The sequence below is a fragment of the Zea mays genome, chromosome 10, assembly GCF_902167145.1.
Source record: "Zea mays cultivar B73 chromosome 10, Zm-B73-REFERENCE-NAM-5.0, whole genome shotgun sequence".
Lineage (NCBI taxonomy): Eukaryota > Viridiplantae > Streptophyta > Magnoliopsida > Poales > Poaceae > Zea > Zea mays.
In genome coordinates, this window is record NC_050105.1 from 148,389,618 (window position 1) to 148,417,181 (window position 27,564).

The following is a 27,564-nucleotide window of genomic DNA, read 5'->3' on the forward strand; positions in this document are numbered from 1 at the left end:
GGGCAGATGACGTATTTCTCCGGCCAGGGGTTGGCCCACCCATGCCTGTCCGACGTCCCGACGGATCGGCTCAAGCGCTCCTGTTCCCTCGTTGAGCCTGGCCTGCGCCTCGCGGACTTGCTCGAGTTGTGGGTCGTAACCCCCCGCCGGAGCGGGGACCACAGCTAGCTCCCGTGGGATGTCGGCGCGAGGCACCGGCCTGGGGAGGTCACCATCCTCCGGCATGCCAAGATGGTTGCCTTCGGTGGGATCCCCTAGCTCGATGTGGAAACATTCGCGGCTTGGGCCGCAGCTCTCGTCGCCAAGGCTGCGGCTTCCATCGGAACAGTCGGATAGACAGTAGTCACATGCGGTCATGAAGTCCCGCACGGCACTGGGGTTGCCAAGTCCGGAGAAATCCCAACCGATGCTGGGATCGTCATCTTCCTCGGACCCAGAGGGCCCGTAGGTCGAGACGTCCGTCAGTCGGTCCCAAGGCGACCGCATACAGAACCTCAGTGGGGTTGCACTCGCCTCAATGAGAGCGCCCGCCAAAACGAGGTCGTTTGGCGGGTTGAGGCCGAGTCGAAATGACGCAAGATGGGAGTTAGTCGTTACCTTTTGGTCGACGAGGAGCGACGTAGTCACACCGGGGACTGGTTGCGCCGTCATCCTTGGTTCGAGGGCGACGTCCTGCAGGCTTTCCGCGAGCGCGCCGGCGTCGTCTTCTTGCTCGAGGTCAGCGTGCCGCGGGGGGACGGCGCTCTCCTCCGTCTCGAACGCGAGGTCGACGTCCGGCGTGCCTTCCGTCGGGGCGTCGATTCGCTCGACGGCCGACGAAGCGCGGCCTCCCGTCTGGCCTTGACGGCTCCGCCTCCTCCTCCGTTGGCGGGGGAGAGAACGGAGTGAGCCCGAATATTGCTCTTCCATCACGCGGGGAAGACGTCGTCGATTCCGCCGCCGGCGGGCGGGTTGTCGGCCGCCATTGTCGTAGTCGCGCGGCGGTGGAAGAAGTGTCATGTCGTAGCTGCCGTCGAAGGACATGAACTCGAGAGTCCCGAAACGAAGCACCGTCCCGGGCCGGAGAGGTTGCTGGAGACTGCCCATCTGGAGCTTGACGGGGAGCTGTTCGTCAGCACGCAGCAGGCCCCTACCTGGCGCGCCAACTGTCGGCGTTTCAAGACAGGGGGGTCCCTAAGCCGACGAGTGAGTGTGCTGCGTGCCCCAGCCCAGATGGGTCGAGCGCGTGGGCGAGCGCGAAGGGGGGAGAGGCGAGGTGGCCGGAGCCGAGCGTGAGAGAGGTGGAAGTCCCGCGGCCTTCGTGTTCGTCCCGCGCCCAGGTCAGGTGCGCTTGCAGTAGGGGGGTTACAAGCGTCCACGCGGGTGAGGGAAGCGAGCGGCCCCAAGAGAGCGCCTGTCCCGTCCTCGGTCCCGCGCGGCCAACCCTCTCTGAGAAGGCCCTGGTCCTTCCTTTTATAGTCGTAAGGAGAGGATCCAGGTGTACAATGGGGTGGTGTAGCAGAGTGCTACGTGTCTAGCGGAGGGAGAGCTAGCGCCCTAGGTACATGCCAATGTGGCAGCCGGAGAGATCTGGGCACCCTGCTGGCGTGATGTCGTGGCTGTCGGAGGTGCGGCGGAGCCTGATGGAGGGACAGCTGTTGGAGCGGTCGAGTCCTTGCTGACGTCGTCCGGCTTCCGTAAGAGAGCTGGGGGCCGCCGTCGTCATGGATCTTGTGGAGCACCATCATTGCCCCTCTGGCGGAGCTGGCCGGATGAGACGTCGGTCTTGTTCTCCGTGACCCGAGTCGATTCGGGGTAGGATGATGATGGCGCCTCCTGTTGACGTGGCGGTCTGTGCCCTAGGCAGGGCGACGTGGGGTTTCCTCCGAAGCCGAGGTTGAGTCTGCCTTCTGTTGCCGTGGCCGAGCCCGAGCCAAGGGGTCGGGCGAGGCGGAAGTCGTTCGGCCGAGGCCAGGGCGGAGTCCGAGCCCTGGGGTCGGGCGAGGCGGAGTTTCGTCGTCTTCCGGGTCTTAGCCCGAGTCCGAGCCCTGGGGTCGGGCGGAGCGGAGTTCGCCGTCTTCCGGGTCTTAGCCCGAGTCCGAGCCCTGGGGTCGGGCGGAGCGGAGTTCGCCGTCTTCCGGGTCTTAGCCCGAGTCCGAGCCCTGGGGTCGGGCGGAGCGGAGTTCGCCGTCTTCCGGGTCTTAGCCCGAGTCCGAGCCCTGGGGTCGGGCGGAGCGGAGTTCGCCGTCTTCCGGGTCTTAGCCCGAGTCCGAGCCCTGGGGTCGGGCGGAGCGGAGTTCGCCGTGGCGCCTTTGGCAAGGCCTGATTGCCTGTCAGACTCACTCTGTCGAGTGGCACTGCAGTCGGAGTGGCGCAGGCGGCGCTGTCCTTCTGTCAGACTGGCCAGTGGAGCGGTGGAGTGACGGCGGTCACCTCGGCTCTGCCGGGGGCGCGTGTCAGGATAGAGGTGTCAGGCCACCTTTGCGTTAAATGCCCCTGCAATTTGGTCAGTTGGTGTGGTGATTTAGTCAAGGTTGCTTCTGAGCGAAGCCAAGGCCTTGGGCGAGCCGGTGATGTGTCCGCCATAAAAAGGGGGCCTCGGGCGAGACGGAAGTCTCTCGAGGTCGGCTGCCTTTGGCCGAGGCCAGGCTCGGGTGAAGCGTGATCGAGTCACTCGTGTGGACTGATCCCTGACTTAATCGTGCCCATCAGGCCTTTGCAGCTTTATGCTGATGGGGGTTACCAGCTGAGAATTAGGCGCCTTGAGGGTACCCCTAATTATGGTCCCCGACAGAAACCCAGTCTATGTGATCGGAGATCCCGTGAATTAGGTCCTGGGAAGAACAAGCCATTGGTGAACTGAGGAGAGTAACCTTTGACCCTCTCTAAGTAAAGATGCAATACTCTCAAATGCTGTAAGGCAGGTTGGCTTTGTGCCTTAATGTGTTCTGTTGGCTTGTATTAGCGAAGATGTTGTCCTGCAGAACATTCTTTGAAAGAACACACCTATATGAGTTAGACTGTCTAACGTCGCAGTCTATGAGATTTGGGTGATCTCTAGTAAACTCATGAAGAGACCTTGGAGTACGACGTATATGCTCCACCCGAGAAGGGGACTACTGGTAGCCAAGTACTGGTCATGACTTCAAGTGAAACCCATTCACACAAAACTTGCAATTCAAGGCATAGTCCATTGTCCAAGTTGTGGGTTGGTGTAGCTTGGAGTTCTAGGCGGAAGTTCAACTTAACAGTCTCTGCTGAAAAACTAGTATATTAAACAGTAGTGAACAGTGGCGAAAACTGCAGATGGGCATTTGAGATCTGGTGGGGGATTGTTAGGATTTATGGGCTTGGCCCAATTAAGAAATTCAAATAAATCCCAGAAAATCTCAAAAGCCCATACAAGAGGATGGCTACAGGATAGGTGGAACCATTAGCACCATATTGCTAGCTCTAGTGGAGTAGAGCTAGCTTAATATGGAAGCCACACTCACTCACCAAGTCATGGATGAGAGGAGAGAGTGTGGAGAGCCACACGCGCGCGCGCTCGCTCGCCTCGCCTCGCCTGGCCGGGCCGGGCCGGGGCGGGGCGGGGCGGGGCGAAGGGCGCGGGCGCACGACATGCGCGTGAATGGTCCGCCGAAATCCGGCCCCTCGCCTTGCGGGGGCGCGGCTACCTTTTGCCGTTTGATTTTTTGGTTTCTTGGCTGTTACGCTTATCCTAACCGATCGCTATAAAATCTCAACTGATTGAGATTTTCGTGGGCGGATAAGCACGAGGGTCGCGGACTCGGCCCTATAAAAGGAGCCCGGCAGCCAGCCTCCAAATCATCCCAGATCCCAGTTCGCTTTCGCCTCTCTTCATAGCTGAGCCGCCTTTTAGTTCCCTTCGTCCCGATCGCAGAGGTGCATCTGCGATCAGGAGAGCAGGTCTCCGGAACCCTTCGTCTTCTAGATCCTGCACCGGGAGAGGGCGAATAAGGTTTTTGGGAAGCGTCTTCACGCGACTGCTCGTGATCTTCTGACCTCGTCGACCCTGTTGATTCGCTACTTCGACATCGTCGACCCAGCTGATTCTGGCGCGCGCCAACTATCAGTAAGTCTAATCAGTACGCATCATCTGATTTGGCTTTTATTTCAGTTCTTCTGATTTGGTCATGATTTATATTCGAAATTTAATTTGGAATTTGTCTAATTATTCAACACAGTTGAGAGTGTGGATGGAGGTGCAAATGTTTGGCGGGAGGAGTCTGTCTTCTAGATCGCCGGCGGCGGCACCACCTCCCCGGCATAGTTGCAGGCAACACCATGGGTTGGATCGCGACTAATAATCATCCTACCAGTAGCAGGCAAGAGTAAGACTTGTTTGTATGTACTGTAATTGGTCCAAAATGGAAGTTTGATTAAATGACATTCTATGATTTCCATGTTGCAAACATCTTGAATTGCAAGCCAAGTGGATCATAGCTGAAGTAAGCAGCACTATTCAACCAACTGATGGTATCAATGCATTACGACAAAGAAAAGGAACGCATGTGTTCATCTGCCCTGATTATTAGCGGCACTCCTGGTGCCTCCCCGTAGTTCTTTGGACGAATAGCTGGAGGCGGCAGCGCTACCGCCGTCGCCGTCGCCGCTGCTGGAGCTGGAAACCATGTGCACGCTCGCCATGTACGTGAACGGATTGACGGGCCGCGCAATCTCCTCCTCTCCTTCCAGCATCCTGACGACGCTGCTCATGGACGGCCTCGCCTCCGGCTGGTACTGCACGCACCAGAGCGCCACCTTGCACATCCGCTCCGCCTTCTCCCCGTCCTTGGCGTGGATCCCCGACGCTGCCATGACGTCGCCGAACTTCCCCTGGTCGAACCTCTGCCACACCCACCTGGGGTACCACTCCTGGCTCACGGTCACGGCGGGGTGCTGCAGCTCCAGGTTGCGCCGCCTCCCGAGGATCTCGAACACCAGCATGCCGAAGCTGTACACGTCGCACCTGTGCGTGACGGGCAGCGGCAGCCACAGCTCCGGCGCCGCGTACCCGGGCGTGCCCCGCGCGCCGGTCATCGTGAGGTGGGTGCTGTCGCGGTTGCAGAGCCTGGCGAGGCCGAAGTCGGCCACCTTGGGGGTGTAGTCCGCGGTGAGCAGCACGTTGCCGGGCTTGATGTCGTAGTGGATGATCCGGTGCTGGCACTCCTCGTGCAGGTACCGCACCCCGCGCGCCGTGCCGGCCACGATGCCGGACAGCGCGTCGAAGCCGAGCGCGTCGCCCTCGAGGTCGAAGAGCACGCGGTCCAGCGAGCCCTTCTCGAGGTACTCGTACACCAGCGCCTTGGTCGTGGCGTCGAAGCAGAAGCCGTAGAGGCGGACGAGGTTGATGTGGTAGGTGCGCCCCGCGGTGCCCACCTCCGCCATGAACTGCTCCTCGGCGCGCCGGTCCAGCGTGCTGTTGAGGATCTTGACGGCCACCTGCACCCCGTTCGGGAACGCGCCGCGGTACACCACGCCGAATCCGCCGGACCCGAGCCGCTCCGCGTAGTTGCGGGTGAACTCGCGGAGGTTCTCCGGCGTGAACCGCGCGGGCTTCTCCCGCAGTATGTCGTCCAGGAACCGGTTCACGGCGCCCATCTCCAGGACGTGGCTGGCAGCAATAGCGTAAGGCGGCGCCGCCGAGCCATTCGCCGCCGGCTGCTGGATCATTGGCGCGCCAGCCGCCGCCGCCGCCGCCTGCATCTCCAAGGCCTGCAGCCGCGCGCGCTCCATCTGCCATTCTCGTGTCACCTCGATCCATCTGGTGACGAATTTCATGACCAGGATGATGACAATGCCACTAGTTATGATCCCAGCTGCATCATCAGGATTGGCAAAAGGGCTAAAAGAATTCATTACGGGGGTATCAGAAACTCGAAGCATTATTGGACAGAGCTGCTAGCTAAATTATATTAACGCATGTCGATCGCCTACCTAAAGCGAGGTTGTTCATCGTGAAGTAGATATGTACTCTCTGCTTGATGAAGCTTCGGTTGCCAACTACCTGCAATGGAAAACAAAACCCAAATGAACGAGCGAGTTCGAGGTGTTGTGCACTTTGGACGTAGACGCACCTCTCTCGTGTTTAGGTGTAGCCCTTGACCTGTTGATTAGCTGAAATGCAGTTTGGACTTTGGGCACGTCCAGTTCAATTCCCTTGCCGAATTGAAAACCTTGCACACGTAGTAATCGAAGCAAACAGGTGTGTGTCTAGCTTGGCCCGTACGTAGTCTTATCTAACAAGATAACAATTATTATGTAAAGAGCAAAGACGTTCTATATCATGAGTAAACGTTTACCATCCAATCGACTAGAGAGCATCTTGGCGAGGTGTGCAGTGTGCTGTTGATGCAAGACAAGTACACATTGACAGAGACGTCGCCGTATTTGACTAGTTAGTACCCTCCTTATTTATAAATATATAACACCGTTAACTTTTTAGAAAAAACTTTAATCACTCATCTTATTAAAGAATAATAAGTTATCATTTATTTTTTTTAATTTTTTTATCACTTAAAGTAGTTTGTGTTTCCCTTAACATTTTTATATTTTTTGAATAAATATTTTAAATACGATAATTAGTTAAAGTTTTCGAAAAAATCAACAGTGTCATATATTTATGAGGAGGTAGTAGTAGAAAAATGGTTAGTGTGAACATGGAGTTGTCATGCATTTTCCCCTCTTTTATTAAAAGGATTCAACGCGTTAGTCGAGTTGGACCGATAGACCTTCGTAGCATCGCAAGCCGTTGTCATCCGAACCGATGAAGTGGGCACCGTTGGGTATTTTTTTTAATCCGCAGATATATATTTCACCAAACAGATAATGATCGCAGATGTACGCAGCCCTGTACGTCCATAATTAAAAGCCCTTAGGTTCACACTTCACACAACTCATCAAAAACAAACGCGCAAACGCACGACCTAGACAAAAGAAAGAAAGAAAAAACCGAATAAAAAGAGACTTAACTTTAATTCGGCTCGAGAACTTCCAACCGAACTTTGCAAAAAGAGTAGATGTTTTTTTTTCTTCTAGTGATGTTTAATCCGATATTTTCCCTCTGATGAAACATAGTAGCTGTTAAGATCAACGAAATCACTAAAATAGTTTGACTTATTGTTGTATAATTAGCAAGAAAATGCTAACAATACCACTTTAGCATGAGACTCAAATCCAGCTAAGCATGCCCTGACACAAATGAATATAGGTAATTGCAATAGACTCCCGATATTTGAGATTGAGGTTGAAGGCTTGATAAATACTGTAGAACCTTACAGTGCAGCTTAATTTGGCGAGTAGTCGCGTGGTTGTTGCCCAAGATCCTTATTCGCTCCAATCCATGCAGGTTCAAAGACACTAATCTTATGGTGCATCGTCGCCATGTCGATGCCAGGGATAAAGGGGCCTAGATTGTTCAGCATACAACAACATAAACCTCCTTCATCTTATTTACAAGTCGGAGGTTTATGTTGAAAGTTTAGTGGAAAGTTTAAATAGAAAGGTTTAAATGGATTGGAGCGCCCCTAATCCATTTTATTGCAGCATAAACCTCCTTCATCTTATCGGAGCTTTAAAATTTTATTGCAGCATAGATCAACCTTGTTCCATAAACTCTAACAATATTAACCATCCTATAAACCTTAGAGCTTGTTCGATTAGACGTGAATTGAGGGATATTGAAGGGGATTATAAATTTCTCCCTATTCAATTTTAAATAGAAAGAGATTTAACCGCCCCTAATCCCTCCAACCCCCTCCAACACCCATGACTCATACAGATATTTTTGTCACATGAAATTTCACATGTCTTATATGACAGAAGGATGTGGGAGGGCGCGAGGGGGGATGGCGAGTCCATGCTCTCGGCAAAGATACCGATCGAAGAGGAGTCAATGCCGAGCAAGACGAAGAGGCGAGGAAGAAGGTGATTCTTTTGGAATGGTTTTCTCCGTGATTCTCTTCCTTTTTTACTCGGTATGGTGTTTTAACTAGGTTGTTGGAGTTGCTATTAGGTAGTGTTTGGGTCCACATCCTATGTGGACGGAATGATTATGTTCCATATTATGAGTATGGAATGATTCCATTCTGTGTTTAGCAATTAGAACAAAGTCGCTCTGTTTTTCTGTTTGGTTCTAGAGTGAAGTAGAAAGAATCTACTCTATCCTATGTTTGGCTTATTCATACAACCATATTATATATATATATCCAGCATCTTGAGAGAATATTCCTATATTAGAGCTAGGGCTACAAATGGGGTGGGTGTAAACGGTTATTTTATGTGGGTTTAAGAAATGAGTTTGTTTTGGTGGGTTGTGATGGGTTTTAATTGAGAACGGGTTGTGTTGGGTGGGTTTATTTTGTATTGCGGGTCAAAATGGTTGATACTCATAGGTGTAGATGGGTTTGCATAGACATGGGCTTCCATGGGTCTTACCCATCCATATGTAGTCCTACAATATTTTAGGTGAGTTTAATAAATGAGTTTGTTTGGTGGGTTGTGATAGGTTTTAATTGTGAACGGGTTGGATGGGTTTATTTTGTATTGTGGGTCAAAATGGTTGATACCCATGGGTGTAGATGGGTTTTTATAGACATGGGCATCCCCATGGGTCTTCACCCATACATATGGACCGTATTCGACTACCAAGTGTCCAAGTTCCAGCAGACTTACAGTCATACAAACCCAACTCAAGTACTCAACCCTAACTCTCGTGCTCTATCCTCGTGCCGCACTTAGTGCTTTTCTCCCGCCCTAGCGGTCGTGTGCATCCCTCCCTGGCAGCCGACGACTCCTCTCTCGTGATCCATCCCGCCCCGGCGCATTCCGCTCCTCTCTCTTTGCTCCATCCCTGCTCGACCGCTCCTCTCCTGCCTCCTCACCAGCACGGGTCGTTCCTCTCTCGCCTGCTCGCCAGCACCAGCACGGGCCATGCTCCATCCCCTTAGACGCGAGCCTCCTCCGCGACGACGACGGTAGCACAGTACTGAAAGTCGCCTAGAGGAGGGGTGGATAGACGGAAACTGAAATTTACAACTTTAAACACAACTACAAGCCGGGGTTAGCGATAGAAATAAAGTAGAGTCCAAAAGAGAGGGGAAAACAAATCAACTAAAGAAATTGAGCGGATGACACGGTGATTTGTTTTATTGAGTTTCGGTTCCAAAGAACCTAGTCCCCGTTGAGGTGGTCACAAAGACTGTGTCTCTTTCAACCCTTTCCCTCTTTCAAACGGTCACTTAGACCGAGTGAGCTTTCTCCTTAATCAAACGGGTCACTTAGACCCCGTACGAGGACCACCACAACTTGGTGTCTCTTGCTATGATTACAAGTGTCTTGAGAATAAAAATGGGAGAAGAAGAAAGCACGATTGCAAAAGCCAAGCAACAAGAGCGACAAATAACACACGGACCACTCTCTCTCAAGTCGCTAATCACTAATGATCACTTGTCTCAATTGTGGAACTTAGAGAGATTGGAAGCTTTGATTGTGTCTTGGAATGGATGGCTAGCTCTTGTATTGAATGTGAAAGGTTGGAATGCTTGGGTGAAGTGAATGGAGGTGGTTGGGGTTGTATTTATAGCCCCAACCACTTCCTAGCCGTTGCTTCATTTCTGCCAACCGCGGACGGTCCGCGCCCCTGGTCCGGACGGTCCGTCCTTGCACATCAACGGCTGAAATCCCAACGGTCAGCAGTAACGGTTATATCAACGGCTATAATGCATTTAATGCGTCGTGAGATGTCAGATAAAGGCAGTCGCGGACGGTCCAGTCGTGCACCCTGGATGGTCCGCGAGGACGCTATAATTCATTTTACCGAACCCGTCACCTTCAGGTTTTTTGGTTCTGCGCCGACCGGACGGGACGGTCCGTAGTGTAGACTTGTGTTTTTGCATTGGTTCTGTCCGAGGCTCACCCTAGTGTCGCGGACGGTCTGCCGCAAGGGCCCGGACGGTCGCGCTTAGGTGATTTTCCAAAAAAGCTTCTCCTGTCCGGAATAATCTGCGGTATTCCGGACAGTCGATTTAGAATAGTTGTAGATGAACTTATGCACATGTGGAATGATCAACTAGATAAACTGGTTAGTCCATAAGGTTTGTGATGGTCGTCAAACACCAAAATCGATTATAGGAAATGTTGAGACTATATACCTTTCAAGTACCACAGTAGCCCCCTGCTCACATCTATATATGCATTTCTTTAATTATCTGCATTTCTTTGTTGACTTACTGGAGCATGAAGGTATATGCGTAGCTCTTATGCAATCTAGCATCTAACCAATCATGTGTCTTTAACTATAAATTATCTACTTAATTTGGTTGAAGTCCTACTATAAATTATTTACTTAACATTATTGACACCAAACCAATCCATAACTGAGTGGAAACCCATGAAAAACCCATGGATTCAGCTTGTTAAGGCAGCAGCATACACAGTGACAAATTTACAGGTAGTTTCAATGCCACTGTGTATGTTGCTGCCTTAACAAGCTGAATCCGCGGTTTTTCATGGGTTTTCACTCAGTTATAGATTGGTTTGGGGTCAATAATGTTATTGGGTGGGTTGAGTTTAATTTCCTCCTTATGTTTTTGGCCTTTTGGGTGGTTGTGGAATGAATGTCAAAATTGCTAGATTTGGGTATGAGTTGGATGTGGGTTGGGGTTTTTTGCCATTAGCATGCTTAATTAGAGTGACTGTTTACTTTAATTCCAAACAAACAGTCTCAAAACAGAGCAATATAACCAAATACTACCTAACTTTCCCCTAAAATAATGGTCTATCTTTTGGTACCTGCCGGTACAAGTACATTTCACTCAACGCATGCACGATTTTTTTTTGTCGTGCGCGAATCTTTTATCTTTTATATAGTCCTCCAAAACACGATGCTAATTTACAAACCACGGCCTTCATTGTTTTTTAAAGCATTAACTAATGTGTACTACAGGACTACAAACTCTGTTTCATCAACACGACCCCCCACGAGTCCGCTCAACATCTTCGATCACGGCGCGTCGACGCCGATTGACCTGGCAGCAGAGCTATCCGACAGGCGACAACTCTGCGCCGGCGGTGTCTCTGCTGCTGCTCTGGTATGTGCCGCTCCACAATCCCGAGCTAGTTGAGCCGCCGCCGCTTTCCATGAGATAATGGAACGGGTTCACGGGCGGGACAATGGGCATCTCCCCCTCCAGCATCCGCACCACGCTGCTCATCGTCGGCCGCGCCGACGGCTGGAACTGCACGCACCACAGCGCCACCTTGCACATGATCTCCGCCTTCTCCCTGTCCGCCCCTCCGACGATCCCGTCGCAGGAGCAGGACACGACGTGCTCGATCTCACCCTGCTCGTACTTCTCCCACACCCATCTCGGGAACCACTCCTTGCTCTCGCCCTCAAGGCAGGGGTCGTAGTTCCGGCGCCGTCCCAGGATCTCGAACAGCACCATCCCGAAGCTGTACACGTCGCACTTCTCCGACGCCGGCATCGCCATCCACAGCTCCGGCGCCGCGTACCCAGGCGTCCCGCGGCCGCCGCCGGTCAGCGACATGTGCGTGTTCTCGCGCTCTCCCAGCCGCGCCAGCCCGAAGTCCGCCACCTTCGGGGTGTAGTCGGCCGTGAGGAGGATGTTGGCCGGCTTGATGTCGTAGTGCACGATCCGCTGCTGGCACTCCTCGTGCAGGTACCTGATCCCCTTGGCCGTGCCGACGGCGATGCCGTGCAGCGTCCCCCACTCCAGCCTCGTGCTCGTCGTGCTGCCCTCGTCACCGCCGTAAAGGTACTTCTCCAGCGAGCCGTTCTCCAGGAACTCGTACACTAGCGCTTTGGTGCTCGCGTCGAAGCAGAAGCCGTAGAGGCGGACGAGGTGCACGTGGTACGTCCGGCCGATGGTGCCGATCTCCGCCATGAACGCCTCCTGGACCTTCCTGTTCATGGACGACACCTTGAGGACTTTCGCGGCCACCAGCAGGCCGTTCGGCAGCTCGCCCTTGTAGACCACGCCGTAGCCGCCGGACCCTAGCTCCGACGAGTAGTTCCGGGTGCAGGCCGCCAGCTGCTCGGAGCTGAAACGCATCGGCTTCTCGTTGAGGATCTGGTTGAGAAACGTCTCCACTGGCCCGACCTCGATCGCCACATCTTCCACGGCGTTGCTGGCCTGCATCTCGCGGTTCTTTTTCTCAATCTCCTCCAGGACTTTCTTCACGATTTTCTTCTTCATCTTCTTCCTCACGACGCGGCACCTTCTGATGAGGGCGACGATTACTACCACTGTCGCAGTTGAGGCTACTGTAGATACTGAGGAACATCGAAATGAAACAGCCAATTAGCCTAGCCGGTCATTATTACTACTACTACCGCGAGTTAAGAACACGGTGCCAGAGAGATGTATCATACTGATTGTAGCCACTGCATTCACCATGTCGGCGACGCATCCGGGCTGTAAGCTTGTTTAGAGTCTACGCTGAGTCAAAAACCAGGAATCAAATTTTAGTTCTCTGAACAAATTAAAATCCCTGGATGGATGGATGGATGGATAAAGGTTACTGATCATTCCATCAATCTACAGAAGAAGAGCGGGCATGAGATTACTCTCTCGCTCCAGCTGCGAGCTCCAAGAACGATCGAACAATCCAGGCTACAGCAGATGACTGAGTGACTGGCTGAATCAACAAGCCGACGAAGCCCGGCCGACAACAAGAGCTTCAAAACGGAGGAGGTTAACTAGAGGAAGAAGAAAAGCTAACCTGTGTGGACAGCCTTGAGCCTCTCCGTGCTAAATCATCGATCGACGCTAATGGCTGGTCAAGGAGAAAGACGACTTATGAAAGGCCAAGGAAGGAACACGCACGCAGCCGTTGCTGACCAATTAGAGACGTCGGCCGCGCGATGGGGTCCGTTCCTGACGAGGTTGAGCTGGGTTTCCATGGATCAATTTCTCTCCCATCAGCAGTACAGAAAGACTAGACTGCAAGAGGAAGACGTGCATCTCTTGTGTGCTGGATCGAGCCGTAGGGCCAGACAAATCTGTACACGGGCCGGGCCTTAAGACGCGTTCAACAAAACACCTTCTACTCTGCTAGGCCGGCTAACTAAAAATGTGATGCAGCCCATCTACATCTTGGCCCCTGAGAAGAACTCGGGTGGTGCATGTACAACCGTGCTGGTGGTGGTCTCTGGTCAGTGGTCACCCCGCCGCAGGGCGCAGAGGCGTCTGGGCGTCGCCCCCGGAAATTTCGCCCCACGGCCACGACCACGAGCGCGGGGAATTCGCCGGCGTGGAGCGTGACCTTCCACGCCAGGGACGGCACCAGCGGCGACCAAATCATTGAAACGTTGACCGCCGCCCAAGACTTGGCCGGCGACCTTGCACTTGCAGTAGCCGGCCGCGCACGTATCAGTGGCCGGTTTTCTCTCCTCTGCCGCCTCGCAAGTTTCACGGCGGCGTGCTTGGTGGGCGTCCGTGCGCTGGACATTCACTCAGCCGCCTATGAGAAGACGATGAGGAGGACGACTACGAAGGAACCGCCATGACTTGCTGCTAGGCAGGCACTGTCAATTATCTACTATGCTGCTGATAGAGTAGTGTCTGTCTCAGGGGTAAGTGAAAATCCAAGCCAAACGCACGTGCCGTAGACGTCGAGCTAATCAATCGCACAAGGTTACAACGGGGAAAGAAATAAAGAAACAAAGACGCAGAGCAGGGCCATTTGGTCAGTCAGACCGTGCGCTCGTTTCGTCAGTGCAACTTGACAAGGAAATACGAGACGAATCATGGACCGATCGAGACAGCACATTCATTTGCGCTGAAACTCGTGACCACCCAGGACGCAGATTGGCTGCACGCCGGCTGCCGGATTCAGAACAACAATCAAGGCTGTGTGACGTTGCTCTAAAGACTGCCGGGGTGACAAGTTGACGATGCAATCACAAGTGCTCCCTTGAAAAAAAGGATCGAGTGCCTGATGGATCCTTTTGGCAAGACAAGACAGCAGCAGCAGCAGCACTGTGCCTTTTCAAACCGCACGGCCATACGGCGACGAAGTTCTGACGTCGCAGATCCGCCGAAGACCAAGAGCAGTTATAGATGTCCAATAAGCACGAGGCCCGCGAGCCCGGCACGAAGCCCACTGTTTAGGCCCGGTCCAAGCCCGACCCGACCCGGTTATATGCGGGCCCGGCCCGGCCCGACACGAATAAGCGGACCGGGCTCGGACAAGAAATTAGGCACGATGGGCTAGCCCGGCACAGCCCGTTTAGCTCTAAGCTCGTTAAGCCCGCTTTTTTACACTAAAACGTGTTTTTCAGCCCGCATAGCTCGCTTTTCGGTCCGCTTTTTTCGTGCTAAACGGGCCGGCCCGGTCCGTTTAGATCCGTTGTGGGCCGGACTCGGACAAGAAATTGAGCCCGCGCGCTTAGCCGGCCCGGCCCGGTTTTCTAATCGTGCCTGGCGGGCCGGGCCCAAAACGGGCTGGGCTTCACCGGGTCCGGGCCGGGCGGCCCGTTTGGACATCTCTAGGAGCAGTTAAGAAGCCAAACGCAAACGAACACGATTCAATTTAGCATAGCCTTTTTTTTAAAAAAAATACACGTCAGTCGCGCGGCACTCACAAGTCACAAGTCACACCCTTTCGATTATTATTTCTACTCTAGTCTAAATTAAACCGTCTAATCCCATCCCAGGGCCATGTCACGCTAGCTAGGTCTAACGTACGTACGTATATAGCTTTGTGTCAAACGTCTCCGACACGTAATCTTATTGCTAGTATAATAAAAGCAAACGGGTTTGGACCGCAACGGCCCTAGTTAATTAATTAATTAGACTACTGGTAATCCAAGATATCTAATCATCGACGACGGTTGCCAGCCAGGTTTTGCTTATTTCCTATCCCTTTAATTTGGTAGTATATAAAATATGTATAGGATCCCATGGTATGGTGGTGCAACGGGCTCATGTGCCTCTGGCCATGTGGCGCGCTCAGATCATGGAAGCACGCATTGCATATAGCTAGGTTGATGAGGCATCGTCGTCTTGGAAGGTCAACTCTGCCCAAGAATATAACGAATCATTGCACATATATACATGTGTCTCGACTGCCAAATAATAATATATACTTATATATATGAGCTTATTGTCTGTGGCTGCATTATTAACCCCCAGTACACATGCATGATTCAGCAGGTGGTAGGATTAAATGCATGCATGCATATCAATCATCAGATGAGGTCTCTCTCTACTAGCAGTACCTGAACCAGCATGCATCAAAGTTACCATGCTCACATGGTAATTGATCTACAAGGTCGGTCGGTTTATAACACACAACACAACACACACACACATCCGGATTATGCAATAATTAATAGCTTGCTGAAGAACCGTATACTTTCACGCGAGGAGAGTCAACGACTGTGATGATGTGAACCACCGACCGTATGACATGGGCATCCGAGAAAACAAGTGCTAATAATTGAGTCTCCGCTTCTTTTTTTTTTTTTTGGCGACGGGCTAAACTAGCTAGCTAGCTCTTTTGATTGGTGTTCTGAGGTCAACCTAAATAGTATAATGCGCCTTATTAGTGGTCTGAAAGGCTATCATGGTTTCGGTTGAGGAAAGAGAAATAAAGGGGTAGAATGATTCATGCATGCCTTGTTAAATCACCAAAAAAGTCTATCCTCCCCTGGACGAACGGCTCCCTCCCAAGATGGCATGGCATGGCATGCTGCCGGGCCGGTATCTGAAAGGCCAGTTCAGGGTCCGTTCGTTTCTGCAGGAATCAGGATTGCACTAAGAATTATTCCTATTAATCAAAACTTATATAAATTAGAGAAATAATCTAGATCGGAACAGTTCTGATCTTCTATTCCCTGTCAACTGAACGGGCCCTCAGCAAGCTTGAAACCAACCGTATCTGGCTGGCCATCATCATGCAATAAAATACCACGCTGATGCTCCACGTATCCGGTATTATAAATTAAAAACTTTGTAGATAATTATTTATATTGTCTGTACGGTTTTTTTATATTAATACACATATGGAAAACAGTTGTGGACATGCCCTTAATTACGCGCTATGATCCCCAAACGAGTCGATCGCAACATACACACATACGAGAGTGAGAGTAAAGACGATAATGCAAATTAGTTGATATATTCTCCCTCAACTAATTTAGATATGAGGACGATGAGATCACGCCCCCACATATAAAAAAAAAAGTACACCGCGATGGCGTTGGCTCCTTCCATAGGCCTAACGCGCGAATTAATCAGTGTCGTTCTAAATAATGGTCTGACGATAGACCTCCAGCAGCATCAACCTGCAGGCGTACAGATGGGTCCATGAGGAGCCCGCAAGAGGTGCGTGTGTGTGTGTGTGTACGCGTTGCATTGATGATTCGCCAGCGATGATGCATGGCGGCGTCTCTCTTAGGGTTAGGGACCGTGGCATGTTACCGTAACATGTCCCGGGCTGTATTGATCAGGCCAGGCAGAGGAGAGCTAGGGCATGCAGCAGGACGATGCATGGTCTGCCGTGCCGGCCGTCCTTCTTCTCCATTCGATCGGTTCCTTCCAGGCGATGGATGGGATGGACGTATACATATCGATCATTATCAGTCACAAGTTCAGAACCATGATACGTACATCCTCTTGCAGGAAAACTAGCATATGGTGATACTGACACGGCATGCATGATGACGGCCGATCGAGTTCAGAATCCCTAATCCGCTGACATTGCTTGTGCCCTGCTCATGGCCCGAAGCACTGCATGATACGGTTGAATAATAATCACGGGTCGCAAATGGCAAGAAACTGACCGTTACGACGAAGGGGATCGGATCATTGTTAATACCGATAGGTTGACTTGAGAAGCGGCCGGCGCCGGTCAGCCACCGCCACGCTGACAGTCCGCTACAACAGGTCTGGCAGCTGTGGTAATAATGTCGCGCGTGATGATATCGGCAGGAGTAATTTTTTTTTCGAGTAATTATTATTGGATCAGTTACGTAGGCGGAGCGTGACTCTGACTCTCGTCTGGGCATGCATAGAGAAGAAGAATCGGTTGGAATAATTAGGGGTCGTTTGAACGTAACGACGACCCTCCCTAATTCACGTGCCGCCCTACCGCCACCATGCTGCTTCACGTTGTCTCTCCATTTAGCAGTATATATACTAGTACTATATAAGCATTCTTGAATTCCGGGAAGGAATCGATTTGGCTAGAAACCACCGCTGCTGATGAACCCATCATTCTTTAACACTTTCTCCTGCTCGAGAGAGCGACGGTGTGACGACTAGTTCATGTTCCAGGAAAGTGTCGTCCGGCCGGTCTACCAAAACCTACTTTCTATATTTTACGGAAAGCGACGATCGTGAAACATGTTGACGACAATTATTAGCCGCCGGGATGGATCAACGACGGGCCTGTCGTCGTTACTGAGCATGCCTAGTGCCGAGAGACTCCATCCAATATGAGACTAGTGCCTGCATATGCATGATGCGCACAACGTTACAAGAGGGAATGGAATCTAATGGGCGATATGAAATATGGTTTTGTCACGAGGGTGATTACAGAAATAATAATAGTAATGGTGGGTGTCTGACTTGTGGTCAGCAAAACAACAACAACAAAAAAAGTTACGCTGCCTCCCTCGAGGCCAGCCAGTCCAAGGGGCCGGGAAACAAAAAAAAAAAGGTCAGGAGATGATACGAAGGCCTGGGCTGGGTGAGACGAAAGAGATCGCAGGATTTGGACAGGGTTCAACCGCTTCCCCGCCCGCCAGAATTGACCGGCCGCCCGAGAGCCGTACGTACGTCTCCGAGAGCCTTTTTTTTTTCCTCTGCATGGATTTGTTTATTTAAGGATCACGACCATTTACTATTAATTAGCTAGTTTACTCGATCTGGATGGATGTCCATGCGAATCCTCGCGCATCCTGCTTTGAACGATTTCATTGCAGCAACGGAACGAGGAGGAACAAAGTAGCAGTCCCGAATGAATGACCAGGATTCAGGAAACAGAAAAGAAAGAAACGCCAGTCACCAGGAGAGAAAAGAAAGAAGAAGGAAACTATGCTAGATCGGCGTCAGGAACTAGTACTATACTATAGGGAATGCGATTCGGTGGCAAACAATATAATAGGCGGATCGGAGCAGCGAAATAGGAAGGAAAGCATGTCTGCGCTGCGCAACCCCCCCCCCCCCCCCCCCCCCCCCCAAAAAAAAAAAACCGCGACGATGCTGCCCTGTCCCTGTCCAGTCGTTTGGCGGCGCGGGAAGATGCCGTGAAGCCGGACGGACGGAGCTGCCACGGGCTTCAAGAATGGTGGCTTTTCACTCCGTCCAGCGTGACCACCAGGAGGGTGAAATTGACCGCGCCGCATGCAGACGACTGACGTGACGTCCCACGCGCGCGCACGTTCCTGCCGCCACCCGGATCCAAGAGGCGGAGACCCCGGAGACGAGACGAGGCCTTGAATGGGTTCAGGAAAGAGGGAAGGAAGCTGCCCTGCCTCTGCCTCTGCCTGCCAGTCATAGTCATAGTCGACGAGCAGTTCCACTTTGCCTCTTCGGGCTCGTGAAGAACAAAGAGAGAGAGAGCAGCTCATCTCATAGCGGGCTCACCTGTTTCATTCGGGACCTGAACAGGAACACTGACTCTGCGAACCTTCCTTCCTTTATTTTTATGCTTTGGCTGCGGCTTGCCTCGCGCTAAATTCAGTTTCATTCCATTAATCATTATTTACACATAGATCAACTAAGTTAATATAATTTCATGCAAAATATTCTTTATACTACTGTTGATCATATAATGAAGACATTTATATGCTACATTTATATTATAAAGAAGTGCGGTAAACAACGTGCCATAAATTGCAGAGTATAAATATGGACTAGTTATACATAAAATCAATTACGACCCTCTCACCGTAACAACTTGAGATAGACTTATATTTAAATTTAGGAAAGCGATGAAATATCAAATTGTAAACTAAATAACCTACTATATAAGTAAATTCCAATTTATTCAACGGCCCCTTAGAGTAATCAGTAGTAGCAGAGATGGCAAGGGTCAACCTTGACCCTTTGAGACAGAACGCTTTTGGTACTCCCCTTCAAATCTGGAACTGACGGGTATTTTTAGGGGCCTCTTTTTTTTTTTACCTTCCACGATGGGCATTTATTTAGTTTTAGAACTATCTAGCTAGCGTTGATATGAATTGGAAAACCGGAAGCGGCAGCAGGACTCGCGCTGCTGTCAGGCGTCACTATTCGGCCTATTTGATTGCCTTTAGTATGAACTGTTTTCTAGTGTTTATATAGTGACTAGACTTGCAGCTGCATCAGCTCGTTGGGCCCTCCGTCCGCTGACCAAGCCGCAGACGAGCTAGGGCTAGTGGTGGAACCGTGGAAGGCGGCTCGGACCGGTAGGAGCCACGTCGGCATCCCTGAGACAGAATTCCCTGTTTTTTTAGTCAGTCGTCTCTTCCCTTTCTGATTTCTGAATAGCCGTTCAACTGCAACTGCTCCTTTGTGGCCGTGCGTGCGGCCAACGGAAGGAACGCGCGGCTGCTGTCTGCGCCATCTGCCAATGCAGGGCAGGCCTTGTTAGCGAGAACGGGAAGAGACCGAAGGATCCGTGCCAACTTACATTTGTTCGGTTAACCCCGTTATCCATTAATTAAATAGAATTAGAAAATATTAAAAAAGAATTCACTTAATTTATATGTATTGACAGCTAACCAAACAAGCCCTTACAAAGAGACCGGTTGCCTGTTTGAAGCTCCAAACTGGTACGGTATTGTATAGAGGTTGCGTGCGGTCCGATACGACGCCTGCATTCGCTGGGACGTGGAATAGTTCGAATTCATGCCGCCAAAGAATCTCCGCGTCCCGACAGGAGATGGCACGCACGGCACGGATCGGGGCTCGCAAATTCACCGAGCCCGGCCCGAAGCCAAAGCCCGTGCCGTTACCCTGTGACGGTGCGGGCCCACCACGCAGTGCCTGACACGCGCGGCTTCTGTTCCGTTCGAAGCCGAAGCCGGGGGGTGGAAGTGTAATGGATGTCACCACGGTCCACCTCCACCCGTGACCGCTCGACCCGAACGTGGCTGACGCGCGGGGCCACGCCCGGGTGCGGAGGCTGCCCGGCGCAACCGCGCAGGCCAGACCCCACCGGCTGCCAGCGGGCCGACCTAATACTCGACGGGGGGGCACGCGAAAAGAGACAGGCCCCGTGGGCCCTTGTGGGGGTCGTGGTAGGGGCGTAGGGCTGCTAGGGATGGTGGTGGTGGCTCGGCCTGCGGGTACAAAGCGGAGCGGCGCGGCGCTATATAGGTCCGCCCCCATCTCCTCCCGTTCCACTCGACGCCCAGCAAGCGCTACTACTCCACCACCACCACTACTTTGCTTGCTTGCCCCTTTCCCTTCCCTTCTCACACGAGAAGAGAAGCGAGTCGGCGTTCGCGTGGCATATGCCCGTGTCTGCCGCCGGGCTTGGCTTCTAGGGTCCGCTCCAGCGCCGGCCGACCGCCATGGGTGGGCTCGAGGAGATCAAGAATGAAGCCGTCGATCTGGTGAGGAAATTGCCGCTACCACTGCCTCGCTTTATTTTTTTTTTTGCTCGATCGCGCCTTTTAATTCAGACTGCCATACTTGTGCCAGTAGTACTAGTAGTAGTAGTACCACTAGTATACGTACGCACGCGCTGACTCTGCTGGAGCCTCAGAGCCTGGAGGCAACGATGAACTATGTAACGGCGGCCAGTTTTGCTTTTGCCCCGGCCCTTTGACTTCCTGTTCTGTTCCTCTGCTCTTGCTGGTCCTGGAGGAGGAAGGAAAAAAAAAAACCGAGAGAGAAAAAAGTGGTCCAGAGTCTGAACTCTTCTGAAAGCAATTTCACACGCAGGAGGAGCATGCAGGAAGGGAATCCTGTTCATGCGAAAAGATTTTATGCCTTAGTTTGTTTCCATTTTCTCCGCATGGACGATGGATGGGGTCGCATCGCTAGCTGCCTTTTACGCGCTCAACCAATCTCTCTAGCAGCTTTTCGGACAAGGGGGGAGAGGGCCGGCAACACCTGGCCGGCCGTGGGTCATGTTCCTCCCGTGTCTTGCTCTGCTCTTGCTCATGTGAGCTGTTTGATTGAATGCGTACAGCTTTGCCTTCTAGCTCGGAGCGAAACACCCACCCTCTGGATCGATTCGATCTGCCGTATTTAATACGTTGCCCGGATTTGACCACGGAGCAAAATCCACTATACGCCGTCTCCGTACGTTTTTTTGCCGCATCGATCTGTCCAAGCGTCGATGGTTCGACGAAACTATGCCTAACGAGAGGCCCCCAAAAAAATATCCGAATTTGTGCAGTCCCTTTGGCCAGCGCGGGGGGTGGGCACGCAGATCGACAGCGATCATGCTGCTGAGATCAGAGGGAGGAAAATAGGGAACCCGTTTCAATTATTAATCCCTGTTGACCAAGTGGAGCACTATGCCACCTGAGTATGACGGGTGGCCCCCTTCCCGCTGCCCTGCTCATCTGTTTTGTTCCGTCCAATTCGGCCGGTTCACACACGCGCGCGCCCGTGCTTGCGGGGTCACACTCACACACATGGGTGGGGCCACGGAGGGTGCGGAGCGAGCGGCAGTGCCCTGCGCCAGCGCCCTCTCTGATCGAGATCGGACGGCCGTACTGCCGGGCCGGCAATCATTGCCCCCCCCCGTACACCGCCCTGTCCTTCCGGCTCTTCCTTGTCACGTTCCAACCGCTAACTCTAGCGGGCAGTCACGCTGACGCCGTGGGCCCGTTCTTTTGTTAGAGTTCTGGCTTTTAACTGACTGACCCGATGCCGCTTGTGTTAACTTGTTGCTTGCAGGAGAACATCCCCATCGAGGAGGTGTTCGAGCAGCTGAAATGCACCCGCGAGGGGCTGAGCTCCAGCGAGGGCCAGCAGCGCCTCGAGATCTTCGGCCCCAACAGGCTCGAGGAGAAGAAGGTAACGTAACGAACGACGACATGTATCTGCCACACGTTTTTTTTTTCTTTTTTCTTTTTTGCTTGTTTGTTTTCTTGGGACCAAAGCTCTCTCTCCGCGCGCGATGCTGAAGCCTTTCCGTGTCCTTGTGTTCGTTCCACAGGAAAGCAAGATCCTCAAGTTCCTCGGGTTCATGTGGAACCCGCTGTCGTGGGTCATGGAGATGGCCGCCGTCATGGCCATCGCCCTCGCCAACGGCGGCGGCAAGCCCCCCGACTGGGAGGACTTCGTCGGCATCATCGTGCTCCTGGTCATCAACTCCACCATCTCCTTCATCGAGGAGAACAATGCCGGCAACGCCGCGGCCGCGCTCATGGCCAACCTTGCTCCCAAGACCAAGGTGAGCACACAGCGAGATGTACTTGACGAAATGGATGTTTTTTTTTAATCTTAAGACTGGAGGAAACTAAACAGCTAGCCCCGAAAGAATTATTAGATAGAGGAATAGTTTAACTTGCTATTATATGGTATGGTAGAGATGATATTTTCATGGACAAGTTGCAACGTAGTGGAAGGAGCAATCTTTCTATAGGGCTTTCAAAAAGCCCCAGTCCCAAAAAAAAAAACTCAAGTTCTAAATGGTCCATTGGACGGGACATGAGTGGAGTGGGCATATGTTTCATTATTGAGGAAAAGAAAGGGACACGTCTTTTGGATGCTGTTTAATAGCCGTAAAGAATTGGGATAGTTTGGTGCACCTTGAATGTGCAGCTTATTTGGATACAGGACATGACATACGGTAGAGAAGTCAAGTTCCAGTTCCATTCATACATAGGTCTAGTCTTATCCATGGCTGGAAAGTATGCGTTATTGTCTTGCACGTGGCATTCAATTAGCTCAGGATTCTCAATTTGGGTTGCCATCCTCCAACTTTTCAGTGCTTTTTTTATTTCTGTTGTATAAGCAATTTCTCGCACAACGCCGCTGTCGTTTTGAATATTATTGTTTTGTTCATCCTACTTGTGGCGAGTCAAACAAATTATAAAATGTGTTAGGTACTAATGACTGCTTAAAATAAATAAACTGTAATGTTGTTATGTTATCTGATAATTTTTATTTTTTTAAAAAAGCATTGCTATCAGTTTCATTCATCTCATCAGATTCGTTTACCTGTTCTAAACAGGTTCTGAGAGATGGCCGATGGGGCGAGCAAGAGGCTGCGATCTTGGTTCCTGGTGACATCGTCAGCATCAAGCTCGGTGACATCGTCCCTGCCGACGCGCGTCTCCTCGAGGGCGATCCTCTCAAGGTTGACCAGTCCGCGCTTACCGGAGAGTCGCTCCCGGTTACCAAGGGTCCCGGGGACGAGGTGTTCTCGGGGTCCACCTGCAAGCAGGGCGAGATCGAGGCCGTGGTGATCGCCACCGGAGTGCACACCTTCTTCGGCAAGGCCGCTCACCTCGTGGACAGCACCAACCAGGTGGGGCACTTCCAGCAGGTCCTGACGGCGATCGGGAACTTCTGCATCTGCTCGATCGCGGTGGGCATCGTCGTCGAGATCATCGTCATGTTCCCGATCCAGCACCGCAGGTACCGCAGCGGGATCGAGAACCTGCTGGTGCTCCTGATCGGCGGCATCCCGATCGCCATGCCCACCGTGCTCTCGGTCACCATGGCCATCGGCTCGCACAAGCTGTCGCAGCAGGGCGCCATCACCAAGAGGATGACCGCCATCGAGGAGATGGCCGGGATGGACGTGCTCTGCAGCGACAAGACCGGCACGCTCACCCTCAACAAGCTCAGCGTCGACAAGAACCTCGTCGAGGTGTTCTGCAAGGGCGTCGACAAGGACCACGTGCTGCTGCTGGCCGCGAGGGCGTCGAGGACCGAGAACCAGGACGCCATCGACGCCGCCATGGTTGGCATGCTTGCTGACCCTAAGGAGGCCAGGGCTGGTATCAGGGAGATCCACTTCTTGCCCTTCAACCCTGTCGACAAGAGGACTGCTCTGACGTACATTGATGCCGATGGCCACTGGCACCGTGTCAGCAAGGGTGCCCCTGAACAGGTGAGGAGATTTGCGTCCATGCTGCTTATTCTGGAACGAACTGAAAAAAAGCGAGCCTTCCTAGCTTCTTTCAGCAGGACTAACTAGTTAGATTTCTCCTGTGTGATGAAACCCAAACAGATTCTTGACCTGTGCCACTGCAAGGAGGATCTGAGGCGTAAGGTGCACGGTATCATCGACAAGTATGCCGAGCGTGGTCTTCGTTCGCTTGCTGTTGCCAGACAGGAAGTGCCTGAGAGAAACAAGGAGTCCCCTGGTGGACCATGGCAGTTCGTTGGTCTGTTGCCTTTGTTTGATCCGCCCAGGCATGACAGTGCTGAGACGATTCGCAAGGCTCTTGTTCTTGGTGTCAACGTCAAGATGATTACGGGTACATAGCCAGATAGCCTGTTAACAACAAATGAGCCTACAGTTTATTTGATTGGGCCAATATTTGTGCAATTGCTAAATTTGGACATCCTTTTGTTTTTACCTCAGGTGATCAGCTTGCTATCGGTAAGGAGACCGGAAGGAGGCTCGGGATGGGTACCAACATGTATCCTTCCTCAGCATTGCTCGGCCAAAACAAGGATGCTACGCTCGAGGCACTTCCTGTAGACGAGCTCATCGAGAAGGCCGACGGTTTTGCCGGAGTCTTCCCTGGTGAGTCAAACACCTACAAATTAACACTATCTAGGTTGTTGCTACGCAAAGTAATAAGTACCTTTTGCTTATGGGACTGTCTGTTGCGCAGAACACAAGTACGAGATCGTGAAGAGACTGCAAGAGAAGAAGCACATCGTTGGTATGACTGGAGACGGTGTCAACGACGCCCCGGCTCTTAAGAAGGCCGACATCGGTATCGCTGTCGCGGACGCTACCGACGCGGCCAGGAGCGCTTCCGACATTGTCCTTACTGAGCCAGGTCTCAGTGTCATCATCAGCGCTGTCCTCACCAGCAGATGCATCTTCCAGAGGATGAAGAACTACACCGTTAGTGCTTTCATCTATCCTCCCCCTCCCCTCTCGTTTTTTTTTTAAAGGTAGCATGCAAGCATGGTCTATGTTCTGACTCTTTTCCTTTCTTCGTCTTGTGAATCAACAGATCTATGCAGTCTCCATCACAATCCGTATAGTGGTAAGTACCTGACATACATGTTTTTTTTATAGTTGACATGGAACGCTTGCTGTGTCTGCAACCTAATGTGTGTTTTGTTTTACAGCTTGGATTTATGCTCATTGCATTGATCTGGCAATACGATTTCTCCCCCTTCATGGTCCTTATCATCGCCATTCTCAACGACGGTATGTATCACTGTACTGTTTTTCCCCCCTTGTTCTAACAGTATGTAGTGGTATCCTACTAGTATAGGCATTCTCAATTTCTCACAGTCTTTTCCCTTTTGCAGGCACTATCATGACCATCTCTAAGGACAGAGTTAAGCCGTCTCCGTTGCCGGACAGCTGGAAGCTGAAGGAGATCTTTGCCACGGGCATCGTGCTTGGAAGCTACCTCGCTCTGATGACTGTCATTTTCTTCTGGGCTATGCACAAGACCGACTTCTTCTCGGTAAAAAAATACCCTCCCCTAGCCATCTGCATCGTATGGATTTTGTTTTCCCTGTATGGTTGTTCTCACTACACTAGCCGTGTCATCGCGCAGGACAAATTCGGTGTGAGGTCGATCAGGGACAGTGAGCATGAGATGATGTCCGCGCTGTACCTCCAAGTGAGTATCGTGAGCCAGGCTCTGATCTTCGTCACCCGGTCCCGGAGCTGGTCCTTCGTGGAGCGCCCTGGCCTGCTCCTGGTCACCGCGTTCCTGCTCGCCCAGCTTGTAAGTATACCGGACTGCATGACTGTGAGCTGACGAATGGTGGTGGTAGTTCAATTCGTGGAAGCATGCCTAATCCGTGCCTGCTCTTTTCGGGTGCAGGTCGCGACCTTCCTCGCTGTCTACGCCAACTGGGGCTTCGCCAGGATCAAGGGTATCGGCTGGGGCTGGGCCGGTGTGGTCTGGCTCTACAGCATCGTGTTCTACTTCCCTCTGGACCTGATCAAGTTCTTCATCCGTTTCGTGCTCAGCGGCAGGGCATGGGACAACCTCCTGGAGAACAAGGTAGGGTTATATATATCTCTCTGTCCCAGTACGTAGTAGCCGGAGAGCAGCTAGCGGGCCATTATAGGAGTATTTGCTAACTTGCTGTTTATGAACCCTCCTCGACGTGCGTGTGCAGACCGCCTTCACCACCAAGAAGGACTACGGGCGGGAGGAGAGGGAGGCGCAGTGGGCCACCGCGCAGAGGACGCTGCACGGGCTCCAGCCGCCGGAGGCCGCCACCAGCACGCTGTTCCACGACAAGAACAGCTACCGCGAGCTGTCCGAGATCGCGGAGCAGGCCAAGAGGCGCGCCGAGATCGCGAGGCTGCGGGAGCTCAACACCCTCAAGGGCCACGTGGAGTCGGTGGTCAAGCTCAAGGGCCTGGACATCGACACCATCCAGCAGAACTACACGGTGTGAGATGTGTGCTGTGATGTCGACGAAAACACCTTTGCCATGCCACCCTTGTTGTTCTTGCGACGACGGAGTCATGTGATTGTTACAGAAAAAAAGAAGAAAATTTTCCGGTGATGTGATTGGAGACAATAGAAGCGTGTACGTACGTACGTGTGGCTGATCCTGACCCCGAGCATGCAGAGCAGCCCTAGGTGAGGTGACCATTGCCACCAGATATATACCCGTCTTTCTAGCTTAGCTAGGGAGCTTCTTCTTCTTTTTTTTCCCTCTTGTTATTGTCAAGTGTGTGCGCGTGTTGTAATGGTTTTACTCGCCTAACTAGCCGGTGGTCTCGCGAGGCGAAGAAATAATGCAACCGAAAGCATTATTGCTCTCTTCTGACTTGATTGATGCTGGCAGCAGAATGTGTAGCTTGTGTCTTGTCTACTGGTACCATGCCGTCGCAACAGTGATGCCAATACGAAACGATCCCCTCCGTGCCCACGCTCCCTGCGCTGCGTTGCGCGCCCACCGGTGGAAGTGCGCGTCGTCCCCGCTTGGCGCTGGAGGGCATCTATCGCCCCCGGGCTGGCTGAAAAGCGGATGGTTCCTCCTGTCCTGCGGACGGACGGACGGTTGCGCCCTGCGCGGACCGACAGACGGGCGGCGAAGCTCGTCCATCCAAAGTGCTCGGCGGGCACCGGGCAGGCAGGATCACCGGCCACCACAACATGCTCGCCTTGCACGTTGGCGTCACTTTTCCCGGTGCCGCCGTCCTTGCACGCGGAGGAACTGGTCTGCTTTATTTGGGGAAGACGACGTGGTCGAGTGCGCAACGCAGCACAGCACCCATCTCATCTGATAGCACTGTTCGATCGGCTTGTCTGCTTCAGTCGTTTTCCGCGGTGGGGTGGGGGTATGGCAATACTATACGAGTGTTGGGTTGCCCGATACTTACCTTAGAGTTGATTTGGTGATAAGGATCACGGAGGTATTGAAATGGATTGAGGAAAAAATGAACCAATTTACCTCTTGATCCTCTTCAATC

At 52.2% G+C, this 27,564-nt stretch overlaps 3 protein-coding genes across 13 annotated transcripts; 1 reads left to right on the plus strand and 2 right to left on the minus strand.

Annotated features, from left to right (window-relative positions):
• Positions 1-4,335: 4,335 nt before the first annotated feature.
• On the minus strand, positions 4,336-6,294 carry LOC103642142 (rust resistance kinase Lr10). Of its 5 annotated transcripts, none has more exons than XM_020545741.1 (3): positions 6,110-6,294; positions 5,941-6,010; positions 4,336-5,822 (listed from the first exon to the last, which is right to left on the minus strand). In XM_020545741.1, the coding sequence occupies exons 2-3, from the start codon at positions 5,957-5,959 to the stop codon at positions 4,519-4,521; spliced, it is 1,323 nt and encodes a 440-aa protein (XP_020401330.1). In that variant the 5' UTR covers positions 5,960-6,010; positions 6,110-6,294; the 3' UTR covers positions 4,336-4,518. The 5 variants fall into 5 exon arrangements, with proteins under 5 accessions (XP_020401330.1, XP_035819468.1, XP_020401329.1 ...); XM_035963575.1 differs by having other exon boundaries at positions 4,336-5,848; XM_020545740.1 differs by having other exon boundaries at positions 6,081-6,294.
• A 4,448-nt stretch (positions 6,295-10,742) lies between these two features.
• LOC103642144 (G-type lectin S-receptor-like serine/threonine-protein kinase SD2-5) lies at positions 10,743-12,930 on the minus strand. 7 transcript variants are annotated; one of them, XM_008665451.4, is made up of 4 exons: positions 12,748-12,930; positions 12,548-12,638; positions 12,398-12,459; positions 10,743-12,298 (listed from the first exon to the last, which is right to left on the minus strand). In XM_008665451.4, exons 3-4 carry the CDS (start codon positions 12,420-12,422, stop codon positions 11,043-11,045), a joined length of 1,281 nt encoding a protein of 426 aa, XP_008663673.1. In that variant the 5' UTR covers positions 12,423-12,459; positions 12,548-12,638; positions 12,748-12,930; the 3' UTR covers positions 10,743-11,042. The 7 variants fall into 7 exon arrangements, with proteins under 7 accessions (XP_008663673.1, XP_008663672.1, XP_008663676.1 ...); XM_008665450.4 differs by having other exon boundaries at positions 12,398-12,464; XM_008665454.3 differs by having other exon boundaries at positions 12,593-12,638; positions 12,748-12,929.
• Positions 12,931-20,338: 7,408 nt separating this feature from the next.
• On the plus strand, positions 20,339-26,921 carry LOC542052 (proton-exporting ATPase 4). The gene is made up of 13 exons (NM_001305848.1): positions 20,339-20,575; positions 21,873-21,992; positions 22,135-22,371; positions 23,155-24,039; positions 24,160-24,409; positions 24,517-24,681; positions 24,773-25,011; positions 25,124-25,156; positions 25,242-25,323; positions 25,428-25,588; positions 25,682-25,855; positions 25,955-26,137; positions 26,256-26,921. Exons 1-13 carry the CDS (start codon positions 20,534-20,536, stop codon positions 26,538-26,540), a joined length of 2,856 nt encoding a protein of 951 aa, NP_001292777.1. The 5' UTR covers positions 20,339-20,533; the 3' UTR covers positions 26,541-26,921.
• Positions 26,922-27,564: the final 643 nt, after the last annotated feature.